Source organism: Hyperolius riggenbachi, chromosome 1 (assembly GCF_040937935.1).
Source record: "Hyperolius riggenbachi isolate aHypRig1 chromosome 1, aHypRig1.pri, whole genome shotgun sequence".
In the NCBI taxonomy this organism is placed as follows: domain Eukaryota; kingdom Metazoa; phylum Chordata; class Amphibia; order Anura; family Hyperoliidae; genus Hyperolius; species Hyperolius riggenbachi.
Window position 1 is genome coordinate 3,640,072 of NC_090646.1, and position 26,928 is coordinate 3,666,999.

Below are 26,928 nucleotides of genomic sequence, written 5' to 3' on the forward strand. Positions count from 1 at the left end.
CACCTAGGGCTTGATTCACAAAGCGGTGCTAACAGTTAGCACGCTGGTGAAAAGCCCTTTATCATGCCTAAACTCAGTTTAGGCATGATAAGTTTAGGTGTGATAAGTTTAGGTGTGATAAGTTTAGGCATGATAAGTTTAGGTGTGATAAGTTTAGGCATGATAAGTTTAAGCGCCAACTGCGTTAGCACCGCAGTGCACAGCTGATCAAAAGTTTTACGCTAGCAAAGTCTGGTGCACTTTGTATAAAGTTTAATGGTGCTGCTTTGCGTGCGGGACTTTGCAAGCGATCTAAACTTATCTAAACTTAGCATGCCTAAACTTATCACACCTAAACTTATCACACCTAAACTTATCACGCCTAAACTGGCTTTTCACCAGCATGGTGCAATGGTTATCATGCCTAAAGTCTTTTAGGCATGCTAACTGGGTTAGCACCGCTTTGTGAATCGAGCCCCTAAACCTATCACGCCTAAACTGGCTTTTCACCAGCGTGGTGCAATGGTTATCACGCCTAAAGTCTCTAACTGGGTTAGCACCGCTTTGTGAATCGAGTCCCTAAAGTCTCTAACTGGGTTAGCACCGCTTTGTGAATCGAGCCCCAGGTGTGATAAGTTTAGGTGTGATAAGTTTAGGCATGATAAGTTTAGGTGTGATAAGTTTAGGCATGATAAGTTTAGGGGCTCGATTCACAAAGCGGTGCTAACCCAGTTAGCATGCCTAAAAGACTTTAGGCATGATAACCATTGCACCATGCTGGTGAAAAGCCAGTTTAGGCGTGATAAGTTTAGGTGTGATAAGTTTAGGTGTGATAAGTTTAGGCATGCTAAGTTTAGATAAGTTTAGATCGCTTGCAAAGTCCCGCACGCAAAGCAGCGCCATTAAACTTTATACAAAGTGCACCAGTCTTTGCTAGCGTAAAACTTTTGATCAGCTGTGCACTGCGGTGCTAACGCAGTTGGCGCTTAAACTTAGCATGCCTAAACTTATCACACCTAAACTTATCATGCCTAAACTTATCACACCTAAACTTATCACACCTAAACTTATCATGCCTAAACTGAGTTTAGGCATGATAAAGGGCTTTTCACCAGCGTGCTAACTGTTAGCACCGCTTTGTGAATCAGGCCCCAGGTGTGATAAGTTTAGGCATGATAAGTTTAGGCATGATAAGTTTAGGTGTGATAAGTTTAGGCATGATGGGCCTGATTCACAAAGCGGTGCTAACAGTTAGCACCCTGGTGCAAAGCCCTTTATCACGCCTAAACTCAGTTTAGGCATGATAAGTTTAGGTGTGATAAGTTTAGGTGTGATAAGTTTAGGCATGATAAGTTTAGGTGTGATAAGTTTAGGCATGATAAGTTTAAGCACCAACTGCGTTAGCACCGCAGTGCACAGCTGATCAAAAGTTTTGCGCTAGCAAAGTCTGGTGCACTTCGCATAGAGTTAAATGGCGCTGCTTTGCGTGCGGGACTTTGCACGCTATCTACACTTATCTAAACTTAGCATGCCTAAACATATCACACCTAAACTTATCATGCCTAAACTTATCACGCCTAAAGTGGCTTTTCACCAGCGTGGTGCAATGGTTATCATGCCTAAAGTCTCTAACTGGGTTAGCACCGCTTTGTGAATCAAGCCCGATAAGTTTAGGGGCTCGATTCACAAAGCGGTGCTAACCCAGTTAGCATGCCTAAAAGACTTTAGGCATGATAACCATTGCACCATGCTGGTGAAAAGCCAGTTTAGGCGTGATAAGTTTAGGTGTGATAAGTTTAGGTGTGATAAGTTTAGGCATGCTAAGTTTAGATAAGTTTAGATCGCTTGCAAAGTCCCGCACGCAAAGCAGCGCCATTAATCTTTATGCGAAGTGCACCAGACTTTGCTAGCGCAAAACTTTTGATCAGCTGTGCACTGCGGTGCTAACGCAGTTGGTGCTTAAACTTATCATGCCTAAAATTATCACACCTAAACTTATCATGCCTAAACTTATCACACCTAAACTTATCACACCTAAACTTATCATGCCTAAACTGAGTTTAGGCGTGATAAAGGGCTTTTCACCAGGGTGCTAACTGTTAGCACCGCTTTGTGAATCAGGCCCTAGGTGTGATAAGTTTAGGGGCCTGATTCACAAAGCGGTGCTAACAGTTAGCACGCTGGTGCAAAGCCCTTTATCATGCCTAAACTCAGTTTAGGCATGATAAGTTTAGGTGTGATAAGTTTAGGTGTGATAAGTTTAGGCATGATAACTTTAGGCGTGATAACTTTAGGCGTAATAAGTTTAAGCGCGAACTGGGTTAGCCCCGCAGTGCACAGCTGATCAAAAGTTTTGTGCTAGCAAAGTCTGGTGTACTTCGCATAAAGTTTAATGGCGCTGCTTTGCGTGCAGGACTTTGCAAGCGATCTAAACTTATCTAAACTTATCATGCCTAAACTTATCACACCTAAACTTATCACACCTAAACTTATCACGCCTAAACTAGCTTTTCACCAGCGTGGTGCAATGGTTATCAAGCCTAAAGTCTCTAACTGAGTTAGCACCGCTTTGTGAATCGAGCCCTAGGTGTGATAAGTTTAGGTGTGATAAGTTTAGGCATGATAAGTTTAGGTGTGATAAGTTTAGGCATGATAAGTTTAGGCATGATAAGTTTAGGTGTGATAAGTTTAGGCATGATAAGTTTAGGCATGATAAGTTTAGGCATGATAAGTTTAGGCATGATAAGTTTAGGCATGATAAGTTTAGGTGTGATAAGTTTAGGTATGATAAGTTTAGGCATGATAAGTTTAGGCATGATAAGTTTAGGCATGATAAGTTTAGGCATGATAAGTTTAGGCATGATAAGTTTAGGTGTGATAAGTTTAGGTATGATAAGTTTAGGCATGATAAGTTTAGGCATGATAAGTTTAGGTGTGATAAGTTTAGGCATGATAAGTTTAAGCACCAACTGCGTTAGCACCGCAGTGCACAGCTGATCAAAAGTTTTGCGCTAGCAAAGTCTGGTGCACTTCGTATAGAGTTTAATGGCGCTGCTTTGCGTGCGGGACTTTGCGCGCTATCTACACTTATCTAAACTTATCACGCCTAAACTTATCACACCTAAACTTATCACGCCTAAACTTATCACACCTAGGCCTCGATTCACAAAGCGGTGATAACCCAGTTATCACGCCTAAAAGACTTTAGGCGTGATGACCTTTTCACCACTGAGTTATCACCGATTTTTCCTGCTCTTCGCGCGAAGTTACCGCGCGTACGCGCGTGAGAGCGCGCGCAAAGTCCCATAGGGCTTAATGGGAGCTTCGCGCGAAGCGTCGGGTGTTGCGCGCGCACTTACGCGCGTACGCGCGGCAACTTCGCGCGAGTTTCTTCTTATCATGCCTAAAGTGACTTTAGGCGTGATAAGGGCCTTTTCACCACGGTGCTAACACTTTGCACCGCTTGGTGAATCGAGCCCCTGAACTTATCACACCTAGGGCTCGATTCACAAAGCGGTGCTAACCCATTTAGAGACTTTAGGCATGATAACCTTTGCACCATGCTGGTGAAAAGCCAGTTTAGGTGTGATAAGTTTAGGCATGATAAGTTTAGGTGTGATAAGTTTAGGCATGATAAGTTTAGATAAGTTTAGATCGCTTGCAAAGTCCCGCACGCAAAGCAGCGCCATTAAACTTTATACGAAGTGCACCAGTCTTTGCTAGCGTAAAACTTTTGATCAGCTGTGCACTGCGGTGCTAACGCAGTTGGCGCTTAAACTTATCATGCCTTAACTTATCACACCTAAACTTATCATGCCTAAACTTATCACACCTAAACTTACCACACCTAAACTTATCATGCCTAAACTGAGTTTAGGCGTGATAAAGGGCTTTTCACCAGCGTGCTAACTGTTAGCACCGCTTTGTGAATCGAGCCCCTAAACTTATTACTCCTAAACTGGCTTTTCACCAGTGTGGTGCAATGGTTATCACGCCTAAAGTCTTTTAGGTGTGATAACTGAGTTAGCACCGCTTTGTGAATCAGGCCCCAAGTGTGTTTCTATGCAGAAAACTGCACACGTTTTATCACAGCGGCTGATGTAATTGATAGAGAAAACTGACAAAATGTGCGGAGTCATGATGCAGAATGTCAGTTTTGTTTCTGCATCAGAACAACATATTAAGTGTGAACTAGCCCATTGATTAGCAGGAGTTCTCAGTTTTTCTGAGCAGAAAACAGTCAGGTGTGTTCCCTGCCTCAAGACTTCTTCTCCAAGCATTATACAGAACTGGATCAGAACCATTCCAGAAGTGCATCATGCTACAGTTCTGATCCAGTTCTGAAACATGCCTGAAGAACTTACAGTGTGCAAAGCTTGCAGAGAGATCTTGTACAGTTACTCATGAAAGGTACCGGTATCACCTAAACAAGTTTTGTAGTTAGGTCTTAAGAGAGTAAGTGACCTCTAAATGTGTCCCCCCCCCACTTCCTGTGTGCTCCCTCTGTCACTTCCTGAGTCACTTCTATGTACATGATGTCACTGCCTCCTGCCCCTTCCTGTGTACATGATGTCACTGTCTCCTGTCCCTTCCTGTGTACATGATGTCACTGGCTCCTGCCCCTTCCTGTGTACATGATGTCACTGGCTCCTGTCCCTTCCTGTGTACATGATGTCACTGGCTCCTGTCCCTTCCTGTGTACATGATGTCACTGGCTCCTGTCCCTTCCTGTGTACATGATGTCACTGGCTCCTGTCCCTTCCTGTGTACATGATGTCACTGGCTCCTGTCCCTTCCTGTGTACATTATGTCACTGCCTCCTGTCCCTTCCTGTGTACATGATGTCACTGCCTCCTGTCCCTTCCTGTGTACATGATGTCACTGCCTCCTGCCCCTTCCTGTGTACATGATGTCACTGGCTCCTGTCCCTTCCTGTGTACATGATGTCACTGCCTCCTGTCCCTTCCTGTGTACATGATGTCACTGCCTCCTGCCCCTTCCTGTGTACATGATGTCACTGCCTCCTGTCCCTTCCTGTGTACATGATGTCACTGGCTCCTGCCCCTTCCTGTGTACATGATGTCACTAACTCCTGTCCCTTCCTGTGTACATGATGTCACTGGCTCCTGCCCCTACCTGTGTACATTATGTCACTGCCTCCTGTCCCTTCCTGTGTACATGATGTCTCTGCCTCCTGTCCCTTCCTGTGTACATGATGTCACTGGCTCCTGTCCCTTCCTGTGTACATGATGTCACTGGCTCCTGCCCCTTCCTGTGTACATGATGTCACTGGCTCCTGTCCCTTCCTGTGTACATGATGTCACTGCCTCCTGCCCCTTCCTGTGTACATGATGTCACTGCCTCCTGCCCCTACCTGTGTACATGATGTCACTGCCTCCTGTCCCTTCCTGTGTACATGATGTCACTGGCTCCTGCCCCTTCCTGTGTAGATGATGTCACTGGCTCCTGCCCCTTCCTGTGTAGATGATGTCACTGCCTCCTGCCCCTTCCTGTGTACATAATGTCACTGCCTCCTGTCCCTTCCTGTGTACATGATGTCACTGCCTCCTGCCCCTTCCTGTGTACATGATGTCACTGCCTCCGGTCCCTTCCTGTGTACATGATGTCACTGCCTCCTGCCCCTACCTGTGTACATGATGTCACTGCCTCCTGTCCCTTCCTGTGTACATGATGTCACTGGCTCCTGTCCCTTCCTGTGTACATGATGTCACTGGCTCCTGTCCCTTCCTGTGTACATGATGTCACTGCCTCCTGTCCCTTCCTGTGTACATGATGTCACTGGCTCCTGTCCCTTCCTGTGTACATGATGTCACTGGCTCCTGTCCCTTCCTGTGTACATGATGTCACTGACTCCTGCCCCTTCCTGTGTACATAATGTCACTGGCTCCTGTCCCTTCCTGTGTACATGATGTCACTGCCTCCTGTCCCTTCCTGTGTACATGATGTCACTGGCTCCTGTCCCTTCCTGTGTACATGATGTCACTGGCTCCTGTCCCTTCCTGTGTACATGATGTCACTGCCTCCTGCCCCTACCTGTGTACATGATGTCACTGCCTCCTGTCCCTTCCTGTGTACATGATGTCACTGCCTCCTGTCCCTTCCTGTGTACATGATGTCACTGCCTCCTGTCCCTTCCTGTGTACATGATGTCACTGCCTCCTGTCCCTTCCTGTGTACATGATGTCACTGGCTCCTGTCCCCTCCAGTGTACATGATGCCACTGCCTCCTGTCCCTTCCTGTGTACATGATGTCACTGCCTCCTGTCCCTTCCTGTGTACATGATGTCACTGGCTCCTGTCCCTTCCTGTGTACATGATGTCACTGGCTCCTGTCCCTTCCTGTGTACATGATGTCACTGCCTCCTGTCCCTTCCTGTGTACATGATGTCACTGGCTCCTGTCCCTTCCTGTGTACATGATGTCACTGGCTCCTGCCCCTTCCTGTGTACATGATGTCACTGCCTCCTGCCCCTTCCTGTGTACATATTGTCACTGCCTCCTGTCCCTTCCTGTGTACATGATGTCACTGGCTCCTGTCCCTTCCTGTGTGCATGATGTCACTGCCTCCTGCCCCTTCCTGTGTACATGATGTCACTGCCTCCTGTCCCTTCCTGTGTACATGATGTCACTGCCTCCTGTCCCTTCCTGTGTACACGATGTCACTGCCTCCTGTCCCTTCCTGTGTACATGATGTCACTGCCTCCTGTCCCCTCCAGTGTACATGATGCCACTGCCTCCTGTCCCTTCCTGTGTACATGATGTCACTGGCTCCTGTCCCTTCCTGTGTACATGATGTCACTGGCTCCTGCCCCTTCCTGTGTACATGATGTCACTGGCTCCTGTCCCTTCCTGTGTACATGATGTCACTGGCTCCTGTCCCTTCCTGTGTACATGATGTCACTGGCTCCTGTCCCTTCCTGTGTACATGATGTCACTGCCTCCTGTCCCTTCCTGTGTACATGATGTCACTGCCTCCTGTCCCTTCCTGTGTACATGATGTCACTGGCTCCTGTCCCTTCCTGTGTACATGATGTCACTGCCTCCTGCCCCTTCCTGTGTACATGATGTCACTGCCTCCTGTCCCTTCCTGTGTACATGATGTCACTGGCTCCTGCCCCTTCCTGTGTAGATGATGTCACTGCCTCCTGCCCCTTCCTGTGTACATAATGTCACTGCCTCCTGTCCCTTCCTGTGTACATGATGTCACTGCCTCCTGCCCCTTCCTGTGTACATGATGTCACTGCCTCCTGTCCCTTCCTGTGTACATGATGTCACTGCCTCCTGCCCCTACCTGTGTACATGATGTCACTGCCTCCTGTCCCTTCCTGTGTACATGATGTCACTGGCTCCTGTCCCTTCCTGTGTACATGATGTCACTGCCTCCTGTCCCTTCCTGTGTACATGATGTCACTGGCTCCTGTCCCTTCCTGTGTACATGATGTCACTGGCTCCTGTCCCTTCCTGTGTACATGATGTCACTGGCTCCTGTCCCTTCCTGTGTACATGATGTCACTGGCTCCTGTCCCTTCCTGTGTACATGATGTCACTGGCTCCTGCCCCTTCCTGTGTACATGATGTCACTGGCTCCTGCCCCTTTCTGTGTACATGATGTCACTGCCTCCTGTCCCTTCCTGTGTACATGATGTCACTGCCTCCTGTCCCTTCCTGTGTACATGATGTCACTGGCTCCTGTCCCTTCCTGTGTACATGATGTCACTGCCTCCTGCCCCTACCTGTGTACATGATGTCACTGCCTCCTGTCCCTTCCTGTGTACATGATGTCACTGCCTCCTGTCCCTTCCTGTGTACATGATGTCACTGCCTCCTGTCCCTTCCTGTGTACATGATGTCACTGGCTCCTGTCCCCTCCAGTGTACATGATGCCACTGCCTCCTGTCCCTTCCTGTGTACATGATGTCACTGCCTCCTGTTCCTTCCTGTGTACATGATGTCACTGGCTCCTGTCCCTTCCTGTGTACATGATGTCACTGGCTCCTGTCCCTTCCTGTGTACATGATGTCACTGGCTCCTGCCCCTTCCTGTGTACATATTGTCACTGCCTCCTGTCCCTTCCTGTGTACATGATGTCACTGGCTCCTGTCCCTTCCTGTGTGCATGATGTCACTGCCTCCTGTCCCTTCCTGTGTACATGATGTCACTGCTTCCTGTCCCTTCCTGTGTACATGATGTCACTGGCTCCTGTCCCTTCCTGCGTGCATGATGCCACTGCCTCCTGTCCCTTCCTGCGTACATGATGTCACTGGCTCCTGTCCCTTCCTATGTACATGATGTCACTGGCTCCTGCCCCTTCCTGTGTACATGATGTCACTGCCTCCTGTCCCTTCCTGTGTACATGATGTCACTGCCTCCTGTCCCTTCCTGTGTACATGATGTCACTGCCTCCTGTCCCTTCCTGTGTGCATGATGTCACTGGCTCCTGTCCCTTCCTGTGTACATGATGTCACTGCCTCCTGTCTCTTCCTGTGTACATGATGTCACTGCCTCCTGTCCCTTCCTGTGTACATGATGTCACTGCCTCCTGTCCCTTCCTGTGTACATGATGTCGCTGCCTCCTGTCCCTTCCTGTGTACATGATGTCACTGGCTCCTGTCCCTTCCTGTGTACATGATGTCACTGGCTCCTGCCCCTACCTGTGTACATGATGTCACTGCCTCCTGTCCCTTCCTGTGTACATGATGTCACTGCCTCCTGTCCCTTCCTGTGTGCATGATGTCACTGCCTCCTGCCCCTTCCTGTGTACATGATGTCACTGTCTCCTGTCCCTTCCTGTGTACATGATGTCACTGCCTCCTGTCCCTTCCTGTGTACATGATGTCACTGCCTCCTGTCCCTTCCTGTGTGCATGATGTCACTGACTCCTGTCCCTTCCTGTGTACATGATGTCACTGGATCCTGTCCCTTCCTGGGTACATGATGTCACTGGCTCCAGTCCCTTCCTGTGTACATGATGTCACTGGCTCCAGTCCCTTCCTGTGTACATGATGTCACTGGCTCCTGCCCCTTCCTGTGTGCATGATGTCACTGCCTCTTGTCTCTTCCTGTGTACATGATGTCACTGGCTCCTGTCCCTTCCTGTGTACATGATGTCACTGCCTCCTGCCCCTTCCTGTGTGCATGATGTCACTGCCTCTTGTCTCTTCCTGTGTACATGATGTCACTGGCTCCTGTCCCTTCCTGTGTGCATGATGTCACTGACTCCTGTCCCTTCCTGTGTACATGATGTCACTGGATCCTGTCCCTTCCTGTGTACATGATGTCACTGGCTCCTGTCCCTTCCTGTGTACATGATGTCACTGGCTCCTGTCCCTTCCTGTGTACATGATGTCACTGCCTCCTGTCCCTTCCTGTGTACATGATGTCACTGGCTCCTGTCCCTTCCTGTGTACATGATGTCACTGGCTCCTGTCCCTTCCTGTGTACATGATGTCACTGACTCCTGCCCCTCCCTGTGTACATAATGTCACTGGCTCCTGTCCCTTCCTGTGTACATGATGTCACTGCCTCCTGTCCCTTCCTGTGTACATGATGTCACTGGCTCCTGTCCCTTCCTGTGTACATGATGTCACTGGCTCCTGTCCCTTCCTGTGTACATGATGTCACTGCCTCCTGCCCCTACCTGTGTACATGATGTCACTGCCTCCTGTCCCTTCCTGTGTACATGATGTCACTGCCTCCTGTCCCTTCCTGTGTACATGATGTCACTGCCTCCTGTCCCTTCCTGTGTACATGATGTCACTGCCTCCTGTCCCTTCCTGTGTACATGATGTCACTGGCTCCTGTCCCCTCCAGTGTACATGATGCCACTGCCTCCTGTCCCTTCCTGTGTACATGATGTCACTGCCTCCTGTCCCTTCCTGTGTACATGATGTCACTGGCTCCTGTCCCTTCCTGTGTACATGATGTCACTGGCTCCTGTCCCTTCCTGTGTACATGATGTCACTGCCTCCTGTCCCTTCCTGTGTACATGATGTCACTGGCTCCTGTCCCTTCCTGTGTACATGATGTCACTGGCTCCTGCCCCTTCCTGTGTACATGATGTCACTGCCTCCTGCCCCTTCCTGTGTACATATTGTCACTGCCTCCTGTCCCTTCCTGTGTACATGATGTCACTGGCTCCTGTCCCTTCCTGTGTGCATGATGTCACTGCCTCCTGCCCCTTCCTGTGTACATGATGTCACTGCCTCCTGTCCCTTCCTGTGTACATGATGTCACTGCCTCCTGTCCCTTCCTGTGTACACGATGTCACTGCCTCCTGTCCCTTCCTGTGTACATGATGTCACTGCCTCCTGTCCCCTCCAGTGTACATGATGCCACTGCCTCCTGTCCCTTCCTGTGTACATGATGTCACTGGCTCCTGTCCCTTCCTGTGTACATGATGTCACTGGCTCCTGCCCCTTCCTGTGTACATGATGTCACTGGCTCCTGTCCCTTCCTGTGTACATGATGTCACTGGCTCCTGTCCCTTCCTGTGTACATGATGTCACTGGCTCCTGTCCCTTCCTGTGTACATGATGTCACTGCCTCCTGTCCCTTCCTGTGTACATGATGTCACTGCCTCCTGTCCCTTCCTGTGTACATGATGTCACTGGCTCCTGTCCCTTCCTGTGTACATGATGTCACTGCCTCCTGCCCCTTCCTGTGTACATGATGTCACTGGCTCCTGTCCCTTCCTGTGTACATGATGTCACTGGCTCCTGCCCCTTCCTGTGTAGATGATGTCACTGCCTCCTGCCCCTTCCTGTGTACATAATGTCACTGCCTCCTGTCCCTTCCTGTGTACATGATGTCACTGCCTCCTGCCCCTTCCTGTGTACATGATGTCACTGCCTCCTGTCCCTTCCTGTGTACATGATGTCACTGCCTCCTGCCCCTACCTGTGTACATGATGTCACTGCCTCCTGTCCCTTCCTGTGTACATGATGTCACTGGCTCCTGTCCCTTCCTGTGTACATGATGTCACTGCCTCCTGTCCCTTCCTGTGTACATGATGTCACTGGCTCCTGTCCCTTCCTGTGTACATGATGTCACTGGCTCCTGTCCCTTCCTGTGTACATGATGTCACTGGCTCCTGTCCCTTCCTGTGTACATGATGTCACTGGCTCCTGTCCCTTCCTGTGTACATGATGTCACTGGCTCCTGCCCCTTCCTGTGTACATGATGTCACTGGCTCCTGCCCCTTCCTGTGTACATGATGTCACTGCCTCCTGTCCCTTCCTGTGTACATGATGTCACTGCCTCCTGTCCCTTCCTGTGTACATGATGTCACTGGCTCCTGTCCCTTCCTGTGTACATGATGTCACTGCCTCCTGCCCCTACCTGTGTACATGATGTCACTGCCTCCTGTCCCTTCCTGTGTACATGATGTCACTGCCTCCTGTCCCTTCCTGTGTACATGATGTCACTGCCTCCTGTCCCTTCCTGTGTACATGATGTCACTGGCTCCTGTCCCCTCCAGTGTACATGATGCCACTGCCTCCTGTCCCTTCCTGTGTACATGATGTCACTGCCTCCTGTCCCTTCCTGTGTACATGATGTCACTGGCTCCTGTCCCTTCCTGTGTACATGATGTCACTGGCTCCTGTCCCTTCCTGTGTACATGATGTCACTGGCTCCTGCCCCTTCCTGTGTACATATTGTCACTGCCTCCTGTCCCTTCCTGTGTACATGATGTCACTGGCTCCTGTCCCTTCCTGTGTGCATGATGTCACTGCCTCCTGTCCCTTCCTGTGTACATGATGTCACTGCTTCCTGTCCCTTCCTGTGTACATGATGTCACTGGCTCCTGTCCCTTCCTGCGTGCATGATGCCACTGCCTCCTGTCCCTTCCTGCGTACATGATGTCACTGGCTCCTGTCCCTTCCTATGTACATGATGTCACTGGCTCCTGCCCCTTCCTGTGTACATGATGTCACTGCCTCCTGTCCCTTCCTGTGTACATGATGTCACTGCCTCCTGTCCCTTCCTGTGTACATGATGTCACTGCCTCCTGTCCCTTCCTGTGTGCATGATGTCACTGGCTCCTGTCCCTTCCTGTGTACATGATGTCACTGCCTCCTGTCTCTTCCTGTGTACATGATGTCACTGCCTCCTGTCCCTTCCTGTGTACATGATGTCACTGCCTCCTGTCCCTTCCTGTGTACATGATGTCGCTGCCTCCTGTCCCTTCCTGTGTACATGATGTCACTGGCTCCTGTCCCTTCCTGTGTACATGATGTCACTGGCTCCTGCCCCTACCTGTGTACATGATGTCACTGCCTCCTGTCCCTTCCTGTGTACATGATGTCACTGCCTCCTGTCCCTTCCTGTGTGCATGATGTCACTGCCTCCTGCCCCTTCCTGTGTACATGATGTCACTGTCTCCTGTCCCTTCCTGTGTACATGATGTCACTGCCTCCTGTCCCTTCCTGTGTGCATGATGTCACTGACTCCTGTCCCTTCCTGTGTACATGATGTCACTGGATCCTGTCCCTTCCTGGGTACATGATGTCACTGGCTCCAGTCCCTTCCTGTGTACATGATGTCACTGGCTCCAGTCCCTTCCTGTGTACATGATGTCACTGGCTCCTGCCCCTTCCTGTGTGCATGATGTCACTGCCTCTTGTCTCTTCCTGTGTACATGATGTCACTGGCTCCTGTCCCTTCCTGTGTACATGATGTCACTGGCTCCTGCCCCTTCCTGTGTGCATGATGTCACTGCCTCTTGTCTCTTCCTGTGTACATGATGTCACTGGCTCCTGTCCCTTCCTGTGTGCATGATGTCACTGACTCCTGTCCCTTCCTGTGTACATGATGTCACTGGATCCTGTCCCTTCCTGGGTACATGATGTCACTGGCTCCAGTCCCTTCCTGTGTACATGATGTCACTGGCTCCAGTCCCTTCCTGTGTACATGATGCCACTGTCTCCTGTCCCTTCCTGTGTACATGATGTCACTGGCTTTTGCCCCTTCCTGTGTACATGATGTCACTGTCTCCTGTCCCTTCCTGTGTACATGATGTCACTGGCTCCTGTCCCTTCCTGTGTACATGATGTCACTGGCTCCTGTCCCTTCCTGTGTACATGATGTCACTAGCTCCTGTCCCTTCCTGTGTACATGATGTCACTGGCTCCTGTCCCTTCCTGTGTACATGATGTCACTGGCTCCTGTCCCTTCCTGTGTACATGATGTCACTGGATCCTGTCCCTACCTGTGTACATGATGTCACTGGCTCCTGCCCCTTCCTGTGTACATGATGTCACTGCCTCCTGTCGCTTCCTGTGTACATGATGTCACAGCCTCCTGTCCCTTCCTGTGTACATGATGTCACTGCCTCCTGTCCCTTCCTGTGTACATGATGTCACTGCCTCCTGTCCCTTCCTGTGTACATGAAGTCACTGCCTCCTGTCCCTTCCTGTGTACATGATGTCACTGGCTCCTGTCCCTTCCTGTGTACATGATGTCACTGGCTCCTGTCCCTTCCTGTTTACATGATGCCACTGGCTCCTGTCCCTTCCTGTGTGCATGATGTCACTGGCTACTGCCCCTTCCTGTGTGCATGATGTCACTGCCTCCTGCCCCTTTCCTGTGTACATGATGTCACTGACTCCTACCCCTTCCTGTGTACATGATGTCACTGGCTCCTGCCTCTACCTGTGTACATGATGTCACTGCCTCCGGTCCCTTCCTGTGTACATGATGTCACAGACTCCTGTCCCTTCCTGTGTACATGATGTCACTGTCTCCTGCCCCTTCCTGTGTACATGATGTCACTGGCTCCTACCCCTTCCTGTGTACATGATGTCACTGGCTCCTGTCCCTTCCTGTGTACATGATGTCACTGGCTCCTGTCCCTTCCTGTGTGCATGATGTCACTGCCTCCTGTCCCTTCCTGTGTGCATGATGTCACAGCCTCCTGTCCCTTCCTATGTGCATGATGTCACAGCCTCCTGTCCCTTCCTGTGTACATGATGTCACTGGCTCCTGTCCCTTCCTGTGTACATGATGTCACTGGCTCCTGTCCCTTCCTGTGTACATGATGTCACTGGCTCCTGTCCCTTCCTGTGTACATGATGTCACTGGCTCCTGTCCCTTCCTGTGTGCATGATGTCACTGCCTCCTGTCCCTTCCTGTGTGCATGATGTCACAGCCTCCTGTCCCTTCCTGTGTGCATGATGTCACAGCCTCCTGTCCCTTCCTGTGTACATGATGTCACTGCCTCCTGTCCCTTCCTATGTACATGATGTCTCTGCCTCCTGTCCCTTCCTGTGTACATGATGTCACTGGCTCCTGTCCCTTCCTGTGTACATGATGTCACTGGCTCCTGTCCCTTCCTGTGTACATGATGTCAATGCCTCCTGTCCCTTCCTGTGTGCATGATGTCACTGCCTCCTGTCCCTTCCTATGTGCATGATGTCACAGCCTCCTGTCCCTTCCTGTGTGCATGATATCACAGCCTCCTGTCCCTTCCTGTGTACATGATGTCACTGCCTTCTGTCCCTTCCTATGTACATGATGTCACAGCCTCCTGTCCCTTCCTTTGTACATGATGTCACTGGCTCCTGCCCCTTCCTGTGTACATGATGTCACTGGCTCCTGTCCCTTCCTGTGTACATGATGTCACTGGCTCCTGTCCCTTCCTGTGTGCATGATATCACAGCCTCCTGTCCCTTCCTGTGTACATGATGTCACTGCCTTCTGTCCCTTCCTATGTACATGATGTCACTGGCTCCTGTCCCTTCCTGTGTACATGATGTCACTGGCTCCTGTCACTTCCTGTGTACATGATGTCACTGGCTCCTGTCCCTTCCTGTGTACATGATGTCACTGGCTCCTGTCCCTTCCTGTGTACATGATGTCACTGGATCCTGTCCCTACCTGTGTACATGATGTCACTGGCTCCTGCCCCTTCCTGTGTACATGATGTCACTGCCTCCTGTCGCTTCCTGTGTACATGATGTCACAGCCTCCTGTCCCTTCCTGTGTACATGATGTCACTGCCTCCTGTCCCTTCCTGTGTACATGATGTCACTGCCTCCTGTCCCTTCCTGTGTACATGAAGTCACTGCCTCCTGTCCCTTCCTGTGTACATGATGTCACTGGCTCCTGTCCCTTCCTGTGTACATGATGTCACTGGCTCCTGTCCCTTCCTGTTTACATGATGTCACTGGCTCCTGTCCCTTCCTGTGTGCATGATGTCACTGGCTACTGCCCCTTCCTGTGTGCATGATGTCACTGCCTCCTGCCCCTTTCCTGTGTACATGATGTCACTGACTCCTACCCCTTCCTGTGTACATGATGTCACTGGCTCCTGCCTCTACCTGTGTACATGATGTCACTGCCTCCGGTCCCTTCCTGTGTACATGATGTCACAGACTCCTGTCCCTTCCTGTGTACATGATGTCACTGTCTCCTGCCCCTTCCTGTGTACATGATGTCACTGGCTCCTACCCCTTCCTGTGTACATGATGTCACTGGCTCCTGTCCCTTCCTGTGTACATGATGTCACTGGCTCCTGTCCCTTCCTGTGTGCATGATGTCACTGCCTCCTGTCCCTTCCTGTGTGCATGATGTCACAGCCTCCTGTCCCTTCCTATGTGCATGATGTCACAGCCTCCTGTCCCTTCCTGTGTACATGATGTCACTGGCTCCTGTCCCTTCCTGTGTACATGATGTCACTGGCTCCTGTCCCTTCCTGTGTACATGATGTCACTGGCTCCTGTCCCTTCCTGTGTACATGATGTCACTGGCTCCTGTCCCTTCCTGTGTGCATGATGTCACTGCCTCCTGTCCCTTCCTGTGTGCATGATGTCACAGCCTCCTGTCCCTTCCTGTGTGCATGATGTCACAGCCTCCTGTCCCTTCCTGTGTACATGATGTCACTGCCTCCTGTCCCTTCCTATGTACATGATGTCTCTGCCTCCTGTCCCTTCCTGTGTACATGATGTCACTGGCTCCTGTCCCTTCCTGTGTACATGATGTCACTGGCTCCTGTCCCTTCCTGTGTACATGATGTCACTGGCTCCTGTCCCTTCCTGTGTACATGATGTCACTGGCTCCTGTCCCTTCCTGTGTACATGATGTCAATGCCTCCTGTCCCTTCCTGTGTGCATGATGTCACTGCCTCCTGTCCCTTCCTATGTGCATGATGTCACAGCCTCCTGTCCCTTCCTGTGTGCATGATATCACAGCCTCCTGTCCCTTCCTGTGTACATGATGTCACTGCCTTCTGTCCCTTCCTATGTACATGATGTCACAGCCTCCTGTCCCTTCCTTTGTACATGATGTCACTGGCTCCTGCCCCTTCCTGTGTACATGATGTCACTGGCTCCTGTCCCTTCCTGTGTACATGATGTCACTGGCTCCTGTCCCTTCCTGTGTACATGATGTCACTGCCTCCTGTCCCTTCCTGTGTACATGATGTCACTGGCTCCTGTCCCTTCCTGTGTACATGATGTCACTGGCTCCTGTCCCTTCCTGTGTGCATGATGTCACTGCCTCCTGTCCCTTCCTGTGTGCATGATGTCACTGGCTCCTGTCCCTTCCTGTGTACATGATGTCACTGCCTCCTGTCCCTTCCTGTGTACATGATGTCACCGGCTCCTGTCCCTTCCTGTGTACATGATGTCACCGCCTCCTGCCCCTTCCTGTGTACTTGATGTCACCGGCTCCTGCCCCTTCCTGTGTACATGATGTCACCGGCTCCTGCCCCTTCCTGTGTACATGATGTCACTGCCTCCTGCCCCTTCCTGTGTACATGATGTCACTGCCTCCTGCCCCTTCCTGTGTACATGATGTCACTGGCTCCTGCCCCTTCCTGTGTACATGATGTCTCTGCCTCCTGTCCCTTCCTGTGTACATGATGTCACAGCCTCCTGTCCCCTGTGTACATGATGTCACTGACTCCTGTCCCTTCCTGCGTACATGATGTCACTGGCTCCTGCCCCTTCCTGCGTACATGATGTCACTGCCTCCTGCCCCTTCCTGCGTACATGATGTCACTGCCTCCTGTCCCTTCCTGCGTACATGATGTCACTGGCTCCTGTCCCTTCCTGTGTACATGATGTCACTGGCTCCTGTCCCTTCCTGTGTACATAATGTCACTGGCTCCTGCCCCTTCCTGTGTACATGATGTCACTGGCTCCTGCCCCTTCCTGTGTACATGATGTCACTGGCTCCTGCCCCTTCCTGTGTACATGATGTCACTGGCTCCTGTCCCTTCCTGTGTACATGATGTCACTGGCTCCTGTCCCTTCCTGTGTACATATTGTCACTGTCTCCTGTCCCTTCCTGTGTACATGATGTCACTGTCTCCTGTCCCTTCCTGTGTACACACCTTCCTGTGTACATGATGTCACTATCTCCTGTCCCTTCCTGTGTACATGAAGTCACTGCCTCCTGTCCCTTCCTGTGTACGTGATGTCACTGCCTCCTGTCCCTTCCTGTGTACATGATGTCACTGGCTCCTGCCCCTTCCTGTGTACATAATGTCACTGGCTCCTGTCCCTTCCTGTGTACCTGATGTCACTGGCTCCTGCCCCTTCCTGTGTACATGATGTCACTGGCTCCTGCCCCTTCCTGTGTACATGATGTCACTGGCTCCTGTCCCTTCCTGTGTACATGATGTCACTGGCTCCTGTCCCTTCCTGTGTACATATTGTCACTGTCTCCTGTCCCTTCCTGTGTACATGATGTCACTGTCTCCTGTCCCTTCCTGTGTACATGATGTCACTGGCTCCTGCCCCTTCCTGTGTACATGATGTCACTGGCTCCTGTCCCTTCCTGTGTACATGATGTCACTGGCTCCTGTCACTTCCTGTGTACATGATGTCACTGGCTCCTGCCCCTTCCTGTGTACATGATGTCACTGCCTCCTGCCCCTTCCTGTGTACATGATGTCACAGCCTCCTGTCCCTTCCTGTGTACATGATGTCACTGGCTCCTGCCCCTTCCTGTGTACATGATGTCACTGCCTCCTGTCCCTTCCTGTGTACATGATGTCACTGGCTCCTGTCCCTTCCTGTGTACATGATGTCACTATCTCCTGTCCCTTCCTGTGTACATGAAGTCACTGCCTCCTGTCCCTTCCTGTGTACATGATGTCACTGCCTCCTGTCCCTTCCTGTGTACATGATGTCACTGGCTCCTGTCCCTTCCTGTGTACATGATGTCACTGCCTCCTGTCCCTTCCTGTGTAAATATTGTCACTGTCTCCTGTCCCTTCCTGTGTACATGATGTCACTGTCTCCTGCCCCTTCCTGTGTACATGATGTCACTGCCTCCTGTCCCTTCCTGTGTACATATTGTCACTGTCTCCTGTCCCTTCCTGTGTACATGATGTCACTGCCTCCTGTCCCTTCCTGTGTACATGATGTCACTGGCTCCAGTCCCTTCCTGTGTACATGATGTCACTGCCTCCTGTCCCTTCCTGTGTACATGATGTCACTGCCTCCTGTCCCTTCCTGTGTACATGATGTCACTGCCTCCTGTCCCTTCCTGTGTACATGATGTCACTGGCTCCTGCCCCTTCCTGTGTACATGATGTCACTGGCTCCTGTCCCTTCCTGTGTACATGATGTCACTGCCTCCTGCCCCTTCCTGTGTACATGATGTCACTGGCTCCTGTCCCTTCCTGTGTACATGATGTCACTGCCTCATGTCCCTTCCTGTGTACATGATGTCACTGGCTCCTGCCCCTTCCTGTGTACATGATGTCACTGGCTCCTGTCCCTTCCTGTGTACATGATGTCACTGGCTCCTGTCCCTTCCTGTGTACATGATGTCACTGGCTCCTGCCCCTTCCTGTGTACATGATGTCACTGCCTCCTGTCCCTTCCTGTGTACATGATGTCACATCCTCCTGTCCCGTCCTGTGTACATGATGTCACTGCCTCCTGTCCCTTCCTGTGTACATGATGTCACTGCCTCCTGCCCTTACCTGTGTACATGATGTCACTGCCTCCTGTCACTTCTTGTGTACATGATGTCTCTGGCTCCTGCCCCTTTCTGTGTACATGATGTCACTGCCTCCTGCCCCTTCCTGTGTACATGATGTCACTGCCTCCTGTCCCTTCCTGTGTACATGATGTCACTGCCTCCTGTCCCTTCCTATGTACATGATGTCACAGCCTCCTGTCCCTTCCTGTGTACATGATGTCACTGGCTCCTGCCCCTTCCTGTGTACATGATGTCACTGCCTCCTGTCCCTTCCTGTGTACATGATGTCACTGCCTCCTGTCCCTTCCTGTGTACATGATGTCACTGGCTCCTGCCCCTTCCTGTGTACATGATGTCACTGGCTCCTGCCCCTTCCTGTGTACATGATGTCATCTGGCTCCTGCCCCTTCCTGTGTACATGATGTCACTGGCTCCTGTCCCTTCCTGTGTACATGATGTCACTGGCTCCTGTCCCTTCCTGTGTACATGATGTCACTGGCTCCTGTCCCTTCCTGTGTACATGATGTCACTGGCTCCTGTCCCTTCCTGTGTACATGATGTCACTGCCTCCTGTCCCTTCCTGTGTACATGATGTCACTGGCTCCTGTCCCTTCCTGTGTACATGATGTCACTGGCTCCTGTCCCTTCCTGTGTACATGATGTCACTGCCTCCTGCCCCTTCCTGTGTACATGATGTCACTGGCTCCTGTCCCTTCCTGTGTACATGATGTCACTGCCTCATGTCCCTTCCTGTGTACATGATGTCACTGGCTCCTGTCCCTTCCTGTGTACATGATGTCACTGGCTCCTGCCCCTTCCTGTGTACATGATGTCACTGCCTCCTGTCCCTTCCTGTGTACATGATGTCACAGCCTCCTGTCCTGTCCTGTGTACATGATGTCACTGCCTCCTGTCCCTTCCTGTGTACATGATGTCACTGCCTCCTGCCCTTACCTGTGTACATGATGTCACTGCCTCCTGTCACTTCTTGTGTACATGATGTCTCTGGCTCCTGCCCCTTCCTGTGTACATGATGTCACTGCCTCCTGCCCCTTCCTGTGTACATGATGTCACTGCCTCCTGTCCCTTCCTGTGTACATGATGTCACTGCCTCCTGTCCCTTCCTGTGTACATGATGTCACTGGCTCCTGCCCCTTCCTGTGTACATGATGTCACTGCCTCCTGTCCCTTCCTGTGTACATGATGTCACTGCCTCCTGTCCCTTCCTGTGTACATGATGTCACTGGCTCCTGCCCCTTCCTGTGTACATGATGTCACTGGCTCCTGCCCCTTCCTGTGTACATGATGTCATCTGGCTCCTGCCCCTTCCTGTGTACATGATGTCACTGGCTCCTGTCCCTTCCTGTGTACATGATGTCACTGGCTCCTGTCCCTTCCTGTGTACATGATGTCACTGGCTCCTGTCCCTTCCTGTGTACATGATGTCACTGGCTCCTGTCCCTTCCTGTGTACATGATGTCACTGCCTCCTGTCCCTTCCTGTGTACATGATGTCACTGGCTCCTGTCCCTTCCTGTGTACATGATGTTACTGCCTCCTGCCTCTACCTGTGTACATGATGTCACTGCCTCCTGTTTCTTCCTGTGTGCATGATGTCACTGCCTCCTGTCCCTTCCTGTGTACATGATGTCACTGGCTCCTGTCCCTTCCTGTGTACATGATGTTACTGCCTCCTGCATCTACCTGTGTACATGATGTCACTGCCTCCTGTTTCTTCCTGTGTGCATGATGTCACTGCCTCCTGTCCCTTCCTGTGTACATGATGTCACTGGCTCCTGTCCCTTCCTGTGTACATGATGTTACTGCCTCCTGCCTCTACCTGTGTACATGATGTCACTGCCTCCTCTTTCTTCCTGTGTGCATGATGTCACTGACTCCTGCCCCTTCCTGTGTACATGATGTCACTGGCTCCTGTCCCTTCCTGTGTACATGATGTCACTGGCTCCTGTCCCTTCCTGTGTACATGATGTCACTGCCTCCTGTCCCTTTCTGTGTACATGATGTCACTGCCTCCTGTCCCTTCCTGTGTACATGATGTCACTGGCTCCTGTCCCTTCCTGTGTACATGATGTCACTGGCTCCTGCCCCTTCCTGTGTACATGATGTCACTGGCTCCTGTCCCTTCCTGTGTACATGATGTCACTGGCTCCTGTCCCTTCCTGTGTACATGATGTCACAGCCTCCTGTCCCTTCCTGTGTACATGATGTTACTGCCTCCTGCCTCTACCTGTGTACATGATGTCACTGCCTCCTGTTTCTTCCTGTGTGCATGATGTCACTGCCTCCTGTCCCTTCCTGTGTACATGATGTCACTGGCTCCTGTCCCTTCCTGTGTACATGATGTTACTGCCTCCTGCCTCTACCTGTGTACATGATGTCACTGCCTCCTGTTTCTTCCTGTGTGCATGATGTCACTGACTCCTGCCCCTTCCTGTGTACATGATGTCACTGGCTCCTGTCCCTTCCTGTGTACATGATGTCACTGGCTCCTGTCCCTTCCTGTGTACATGATGTCACTGCCTCATGTCCCTTTCTGTGTACATGATGTCACTGCCTCCTGTCCCTTCCTGTGTACATGATGTCACTGGCTCCTGTCCCTTCCTGTGTACATGATGTCACTGGCTCCTGCCCCTTCCTGTGTACATGATGTCACTGGCTCCTGTCCCTTCCTGTGTACATGATGTCACTGCCTCCTGTCCCTTCCTGTGTACATGATGTCACTGGCTCCTGCCCCTTCCTGTGTACATGATGTCTCTGCCTCCTGTCCCTTCCTGTGTACATGATGTCACAGCCTCCTGTCCCCTGTGTACATGATGTCACTGACTCCTGTCCCTTCCTGTGTACATGATGTCACTGGCTCCTGCCCCTTCCTGCGTACATGATGTCACTGCCTCCTGTCCCTTCCTGTGTACATGATGTCATTGGCTCCTGCCCCTTCCTGTGTACATAATGTCACTGGCTCCTGTCCCTTCCTGTGTACCTGATGTCACTGGCTCCTGTCCCTTCCTGTGTACCTGATGTCACTGGCTCCTGCCCCTTCCTGTGTACATGATGTCACTGGCTCCTGCCCCTTCCTGTGTACATGATGTCACTGGCTCCTGTCCCTTCCTGTGTACATATTGTCACTGTCTCCTGTCCCTTCCTGTGTACATGATGTCACTGTCTCCTGTCCCTTCCTGTGTACATGATGTCACTGGCTCCTGTCCCTTCCTGTGTACATGATGTCACTATCTCCTGTCCCTTCCTGTGTACATGAAGTCACTGCCTCCTGTCCCTTCCTGTGTACATGAAGTCACTGCCTCCTGTCCCTTCCTGTGTACATGATGTCACTGCCTCCTGTCCCTTCCTGTGTACATGATGTCACTGGCTCCTGCCCCTTCCTGTGTACATAATGTCACTGGCTCCTGTCCCTTCCTGTGTACCTGATGTCACTGGCTCCTGCCCCTTCCTGTGTACATGATGTCACTGGCTCCTGCCCCTTCCTGTGTACATGATGTCACTGGCTCCTGTCCCTTCCTGTGTACATGATGTCACTGGCTCCTGTCCCTTCCTGTGTACATATTGTCACTGTCTCCTGTCCCTTCCTGTGTACATGATGTCACTGTCTCCTGTCCCTTCCTGTGTACATGATGTCACTGGCTCCTGTCCCTTCCTGTGTACATGATGTCACTGGCTCCTGTCACTTCCTGTGTACATGATGTCACTGGCTCCTGCCCCTTCCTGTGTACATGATGTCACTGCCTCCTGCCCCTTCCTGTGTACATGATGTCACAGCCTCCTGTCCCTTCCTGTGTACATGATGTCACTGGCTCCTGCCCCTTCCTGTGTACATGATGTCACTGCCTCCTGTCCCTTCCTGTGTACATGATGTCACTGGCTCCTGTCCCTTCCTGTGTACATGATGTCACTATCTCCTGTCCCTTCCTGTGTACATGAAGTCACTGCCTCCTGTCCCTTCCTGTGTACATGATGTCACTGCCTCCTGTCCCTTCTTGTGTACATGATGTCACTGGCTCCTGTCCCTTCCTGTGTACATGATGTCACTGCCTCCTGTCCCTTCCTGTGTAAATATTGTCACTGTCTCCTGTCCCTTCCTGTGTACATGATGTCACTGTCTCCTGCCCCTTCCTGTGTACATGATGTCACTGCCTCCTGTCCCTTCCTGTGTACATATTGTCACTGTCTCCTGTCCCTTCCTGTGTACATGATGTCACTGCCTCCTGTCCCTTCCTGTGTACATGATGTCACTGCCTCCAGTCCCTTCCTGTGTACATGATGTCACTGCCTCCTGTCCCTTCCTGTGTACATGATGTCACTGCCTCCTGTCCCTTCCTGTGTACATGATGTCACTGCCTCCTGTCCCTTCCTGTGTACATGATGTCACTGGCTCCTGCCCCTTCCTGTGTACATGATGTCACTGGCTCCTGTCCCTTCCTGTGTACATGATGTCACTGCCTCCTGCCCCTTCCTGTGTACATGATGTCACTGGCTCCTGTCCCTTCCTGTGTACATGATGTCACTGCCTTATGTCCCTTCCTGTGTACATGATGTCACTGGCTCCTGCCCCTTCCTGTGTACATGATGTCACTGGCTCCTGTCCCTTCCTGTGTACATGATGTCACTGGCTCCTGTCCCTTCCTATGTACATGATGTCACAGCCTCCTGTCCCTTCCTGTGTACATGATGTCACTGGCTCCTGTCCCTACCTGTGTACATGATGTCACTGCCTCCTGTCCCTTCCTGTGTACATGATGTCACAGCCTCCTTTCCCTTCCTGTGTACATGATGTCACTGGCTCCTGTCCCTACCTGTGTACATGATGTCACTGCCTCCTGTCCCTTCCTGTGTACATGATGTCACTGGCTCCTGTCCCTTCCTGTGTACATGATGTCACTGGCTCCTGTCCCTTCCTGTGTACATGATGTCACTGGCTCCTGTCCCTTCCTGTGTACATGATGTCACTGCCTCCTGTCCCTTCCTGCGTACATGATGTCACTGCCTCCTGTCCCTTCCTGCGTACATGATGTCACTGCCTCCTGTCCCTTCCTGCGTACATGATGTCACTGCCTCCTGTCCCTTCCTGCGTACATGATGTCACTGGCTCCTGTCCCTTCCTGTGTACATGATGTCACTGGCTCCTGTCCCTTCCTGTGTACATGATGTCACTGGCTCCTGTCCCTTCCTGCGTACATGATGTCACAGCCTCCTGTCCCTTCCTGCGTACATGATGTCACTGCCTCCTGTCCCTTCCTGCGTACATGATGTTACTGGCTCCTGTCCCTTCCTGTGTACATGATGTCACTGGCTCCTGTCCCTTCCTGTGTACATGATGTCACTGCCTACTGTCCCTTCCTGTGTACATGATGTCACTGGCTCCTGCCCCTTCCTGTGTACATGATGTCACTGCCTCCTGTCCCTTCCTGTGTACATGATGTCACAGCCTCCTGTCCCGTCCTGTGTACATGATGTCACTGCCTCCTGTCCCTTCCTGTGTACATGATGTCACTGCCTCCTGCCCCTACCTGTGTACATGATGTCACTGCCTCCTGTCACTTCTCGTGTACATGATGTCTCTGGCTCCTGCCCCTTCCTGTGTACATGATGTCACTGCCTCCTGCCCCTTCCTGTGTACATGATGTCACTGCCTCCTGTCCCTTCCTGTGTACATGATGTCACTGCCTCCTGTCCCTTCCTATGTACATGATGTCACAGCCTCCTGTCCCTTCCTGTGTACATGATGTCACTGGCTCCTGCCCCTTCCTGTGTACGTGATGTCACTGCCTCCTGTCCCTACCTGTGTACATGATGTCACTGCCTCCTGTCCCTTCCTGTGTACATGATGTCACTGGCTCCTGCCCCTTCCTGTGTACATGATGTCACTGGCTCCTGCCCCTTCCTGTGTACATGATGTCATCTGGCTCCTGCCCCTTCCTGTGTACATGATGTCACTGGCTCCTGTCCCTTCCTGTGTACATGATGTCACTGGCTCCTGTCCCTTCCTGTGTACATGATGTCACTGGCTCCTGGCCCTTCCTGTGTACATGATGTCACTGGCTCCTGTCCCTTCCTGTGTACATGATGTCACTGCCTCCTGTCCCTTCCTGTGTACATGATGTCACTGGCTCCTGTCCCTTCCTGTGTACATGATGTTACTGCCTCCTGCCTCTACCTGTGTACATGATGTCACTGCCTCCTGTTTCTTCCTGTGTGCATGATGTCACTGCCTCCTGTCCCTTCCTGTGTACATGATGTCACTGGCTCCTGTCCCTTCCTGTGTACATGATGTTACTGCCTCCTGCCTCTACCTGTGTACATGATGTCACTGCCTCCTGTTTCTTCCTGTGTGCATGATGTCACTGACTCCTGCCCCTTCCTGTGTACATGATGTCACTGGCTCCTGTCCCTTCCTGTGTACATGATGTCACTGGCTCCTGTCCCTTCCTGTGTACATGATGTCACTGCCTCCTGTCCCTTTCTGTGTACATGATGTCACTGCCTCCTGTCCCTTCCTGTGTACATGATGTCACTGTCTCCTGTCCCTTCCTGTGTACATGATGTCACTGCCTCCTGCCCCTACCTGTGTACATGATGTCACTGCCTCCTGTCCCTTCCTGTGTACATGATGTCACTGGCTCCTGTCCCTTCCTGTGTACATGATGTCACTGCCTCCTGTCCCTTCCTGTGTACATGATGTCACTGGCTCCTGTCCCTTCCTGTGTACATGATGTCACTGGCTCCTGCCCCTTCCTGTGTACATGATGTCACTGCCTCCTGTCCTTTCCTGTGTACATGATGTCACTGGCTCCTGCCCCTTCCTGTGTACATGATGTCACTGGCTCCTGTCCCTTCCTGTGTACATAATGTCACTGGCTCCTGCCCCTTCCTGTGTACATGATGTCACTGGCTCCTGCACCTTCCTGTGTACATGATGTCACTGGATCCTGTCCCTTCCTGTGTACATGATGTCACTGGCTCCTGCCCCTTCCTGTGTACATGATGTCACTGGCTCCTGTCCCTTCCTGTGTACATAATGTCACTGGCTCCTGCCCCTTCCTGTGTACATGATGTCACTGGCTCCTGCCCCTTCCTGTGTACATGATGTCACTGCCTCCTGTCCTTTCCTGTGTACATGATGTCACTGCCTCCTGTGTCCTCAGCTGTACACTATCCACCCCCCCCCCCCACCCCCACACACACAATTACCACTGAACTAATGAATTGTTCTTCGGCCTACAGATGAAGAGCGTCGTATTCGGGAGTTCTACCAGTCTCGGGGTTTAGAGCGAGTCCTTCAGCCAAATATAGAGGAAGGTGAGTCATGTACTGCACTACATCAGAGTACAGCGATTCCCTCTCAGGGGGGCCCCGGGCACACTTCCTGGTCCCCCACTCTGCAATTCTCCCCCCACGTCCCCCCACACACCCACTTCCTCTCCCACAGCTGTACCCTCCGGCTGCTAAGTTAACAGAAAGAGCCATTTCTCTGCCTGCTGCTCACACTCCTTCCCCTCTCTCTTGCAGATCCCGTGGTGGACGTCACACGGCAATTCTTATCAAACTCGGTTTCCCAGAGCAACTCCCATTATTACAGAAATGATGAGCACGTTTCTCTGTGTCTAGAGAAAGCTGGGTGAGATGTCCTCAGTACAGTGGTGGGATTGCCCCATCTTGTTATAGTGATGGTGTGGGCATGTCTGGCTGTGTTAGAGAAAGCTAGGTGAGATGTCCTCAGTACGGTGGTGGGATTGCCGCATCTTGTTATAGTGATGGTGTGGGCGTGTCTGGCTGTGTTAGAGAAAGCTGGGTGAGATGTCCTCAGTACAGTGGTGGGATTGCACCATCTTGTTATAGTGATGGTGTGGGCGTGTCTGGCTGTGTTAGAGAAAGCTGGGTGAGATGTCCTCAAAACAGTGGTGGGATTGCCCCATCTTGTTATAGTGATGGTGTGGGCGTGTCTGGCTGTGTTAGAGAAAGC

The 26,928-nt window shown here is 51.5% G+C and overlaps 1 protein-coding gene across 1 annotated transcript in view; it reads left to right on the top strand.

The window, feature by feature from the left end:
• Positions 1 to 26,587, top strand: part of PCGF1 (polycomb group ring finger 1) — a 116,937-nt gene extending 90,350 nt beyond the window's left edge. Inside the window, exons 4-5 of the mRNA XM_068251714.1 lie at positions 26,190 to 26,264; positions 26,475 to 26,587. Of these exons, the coding sequence (XP_068107815.1) occupies positions 26,190 to 26,264; positions 26,475 to 26,587 (188 nt within the window). The remainder of the gene's footprint in view (positions 1 to 26,189; positions 26,265 to 26,474) is intronic.
• Positions 26,588 to 26,928: the final 341 nt, after the last annotated feature.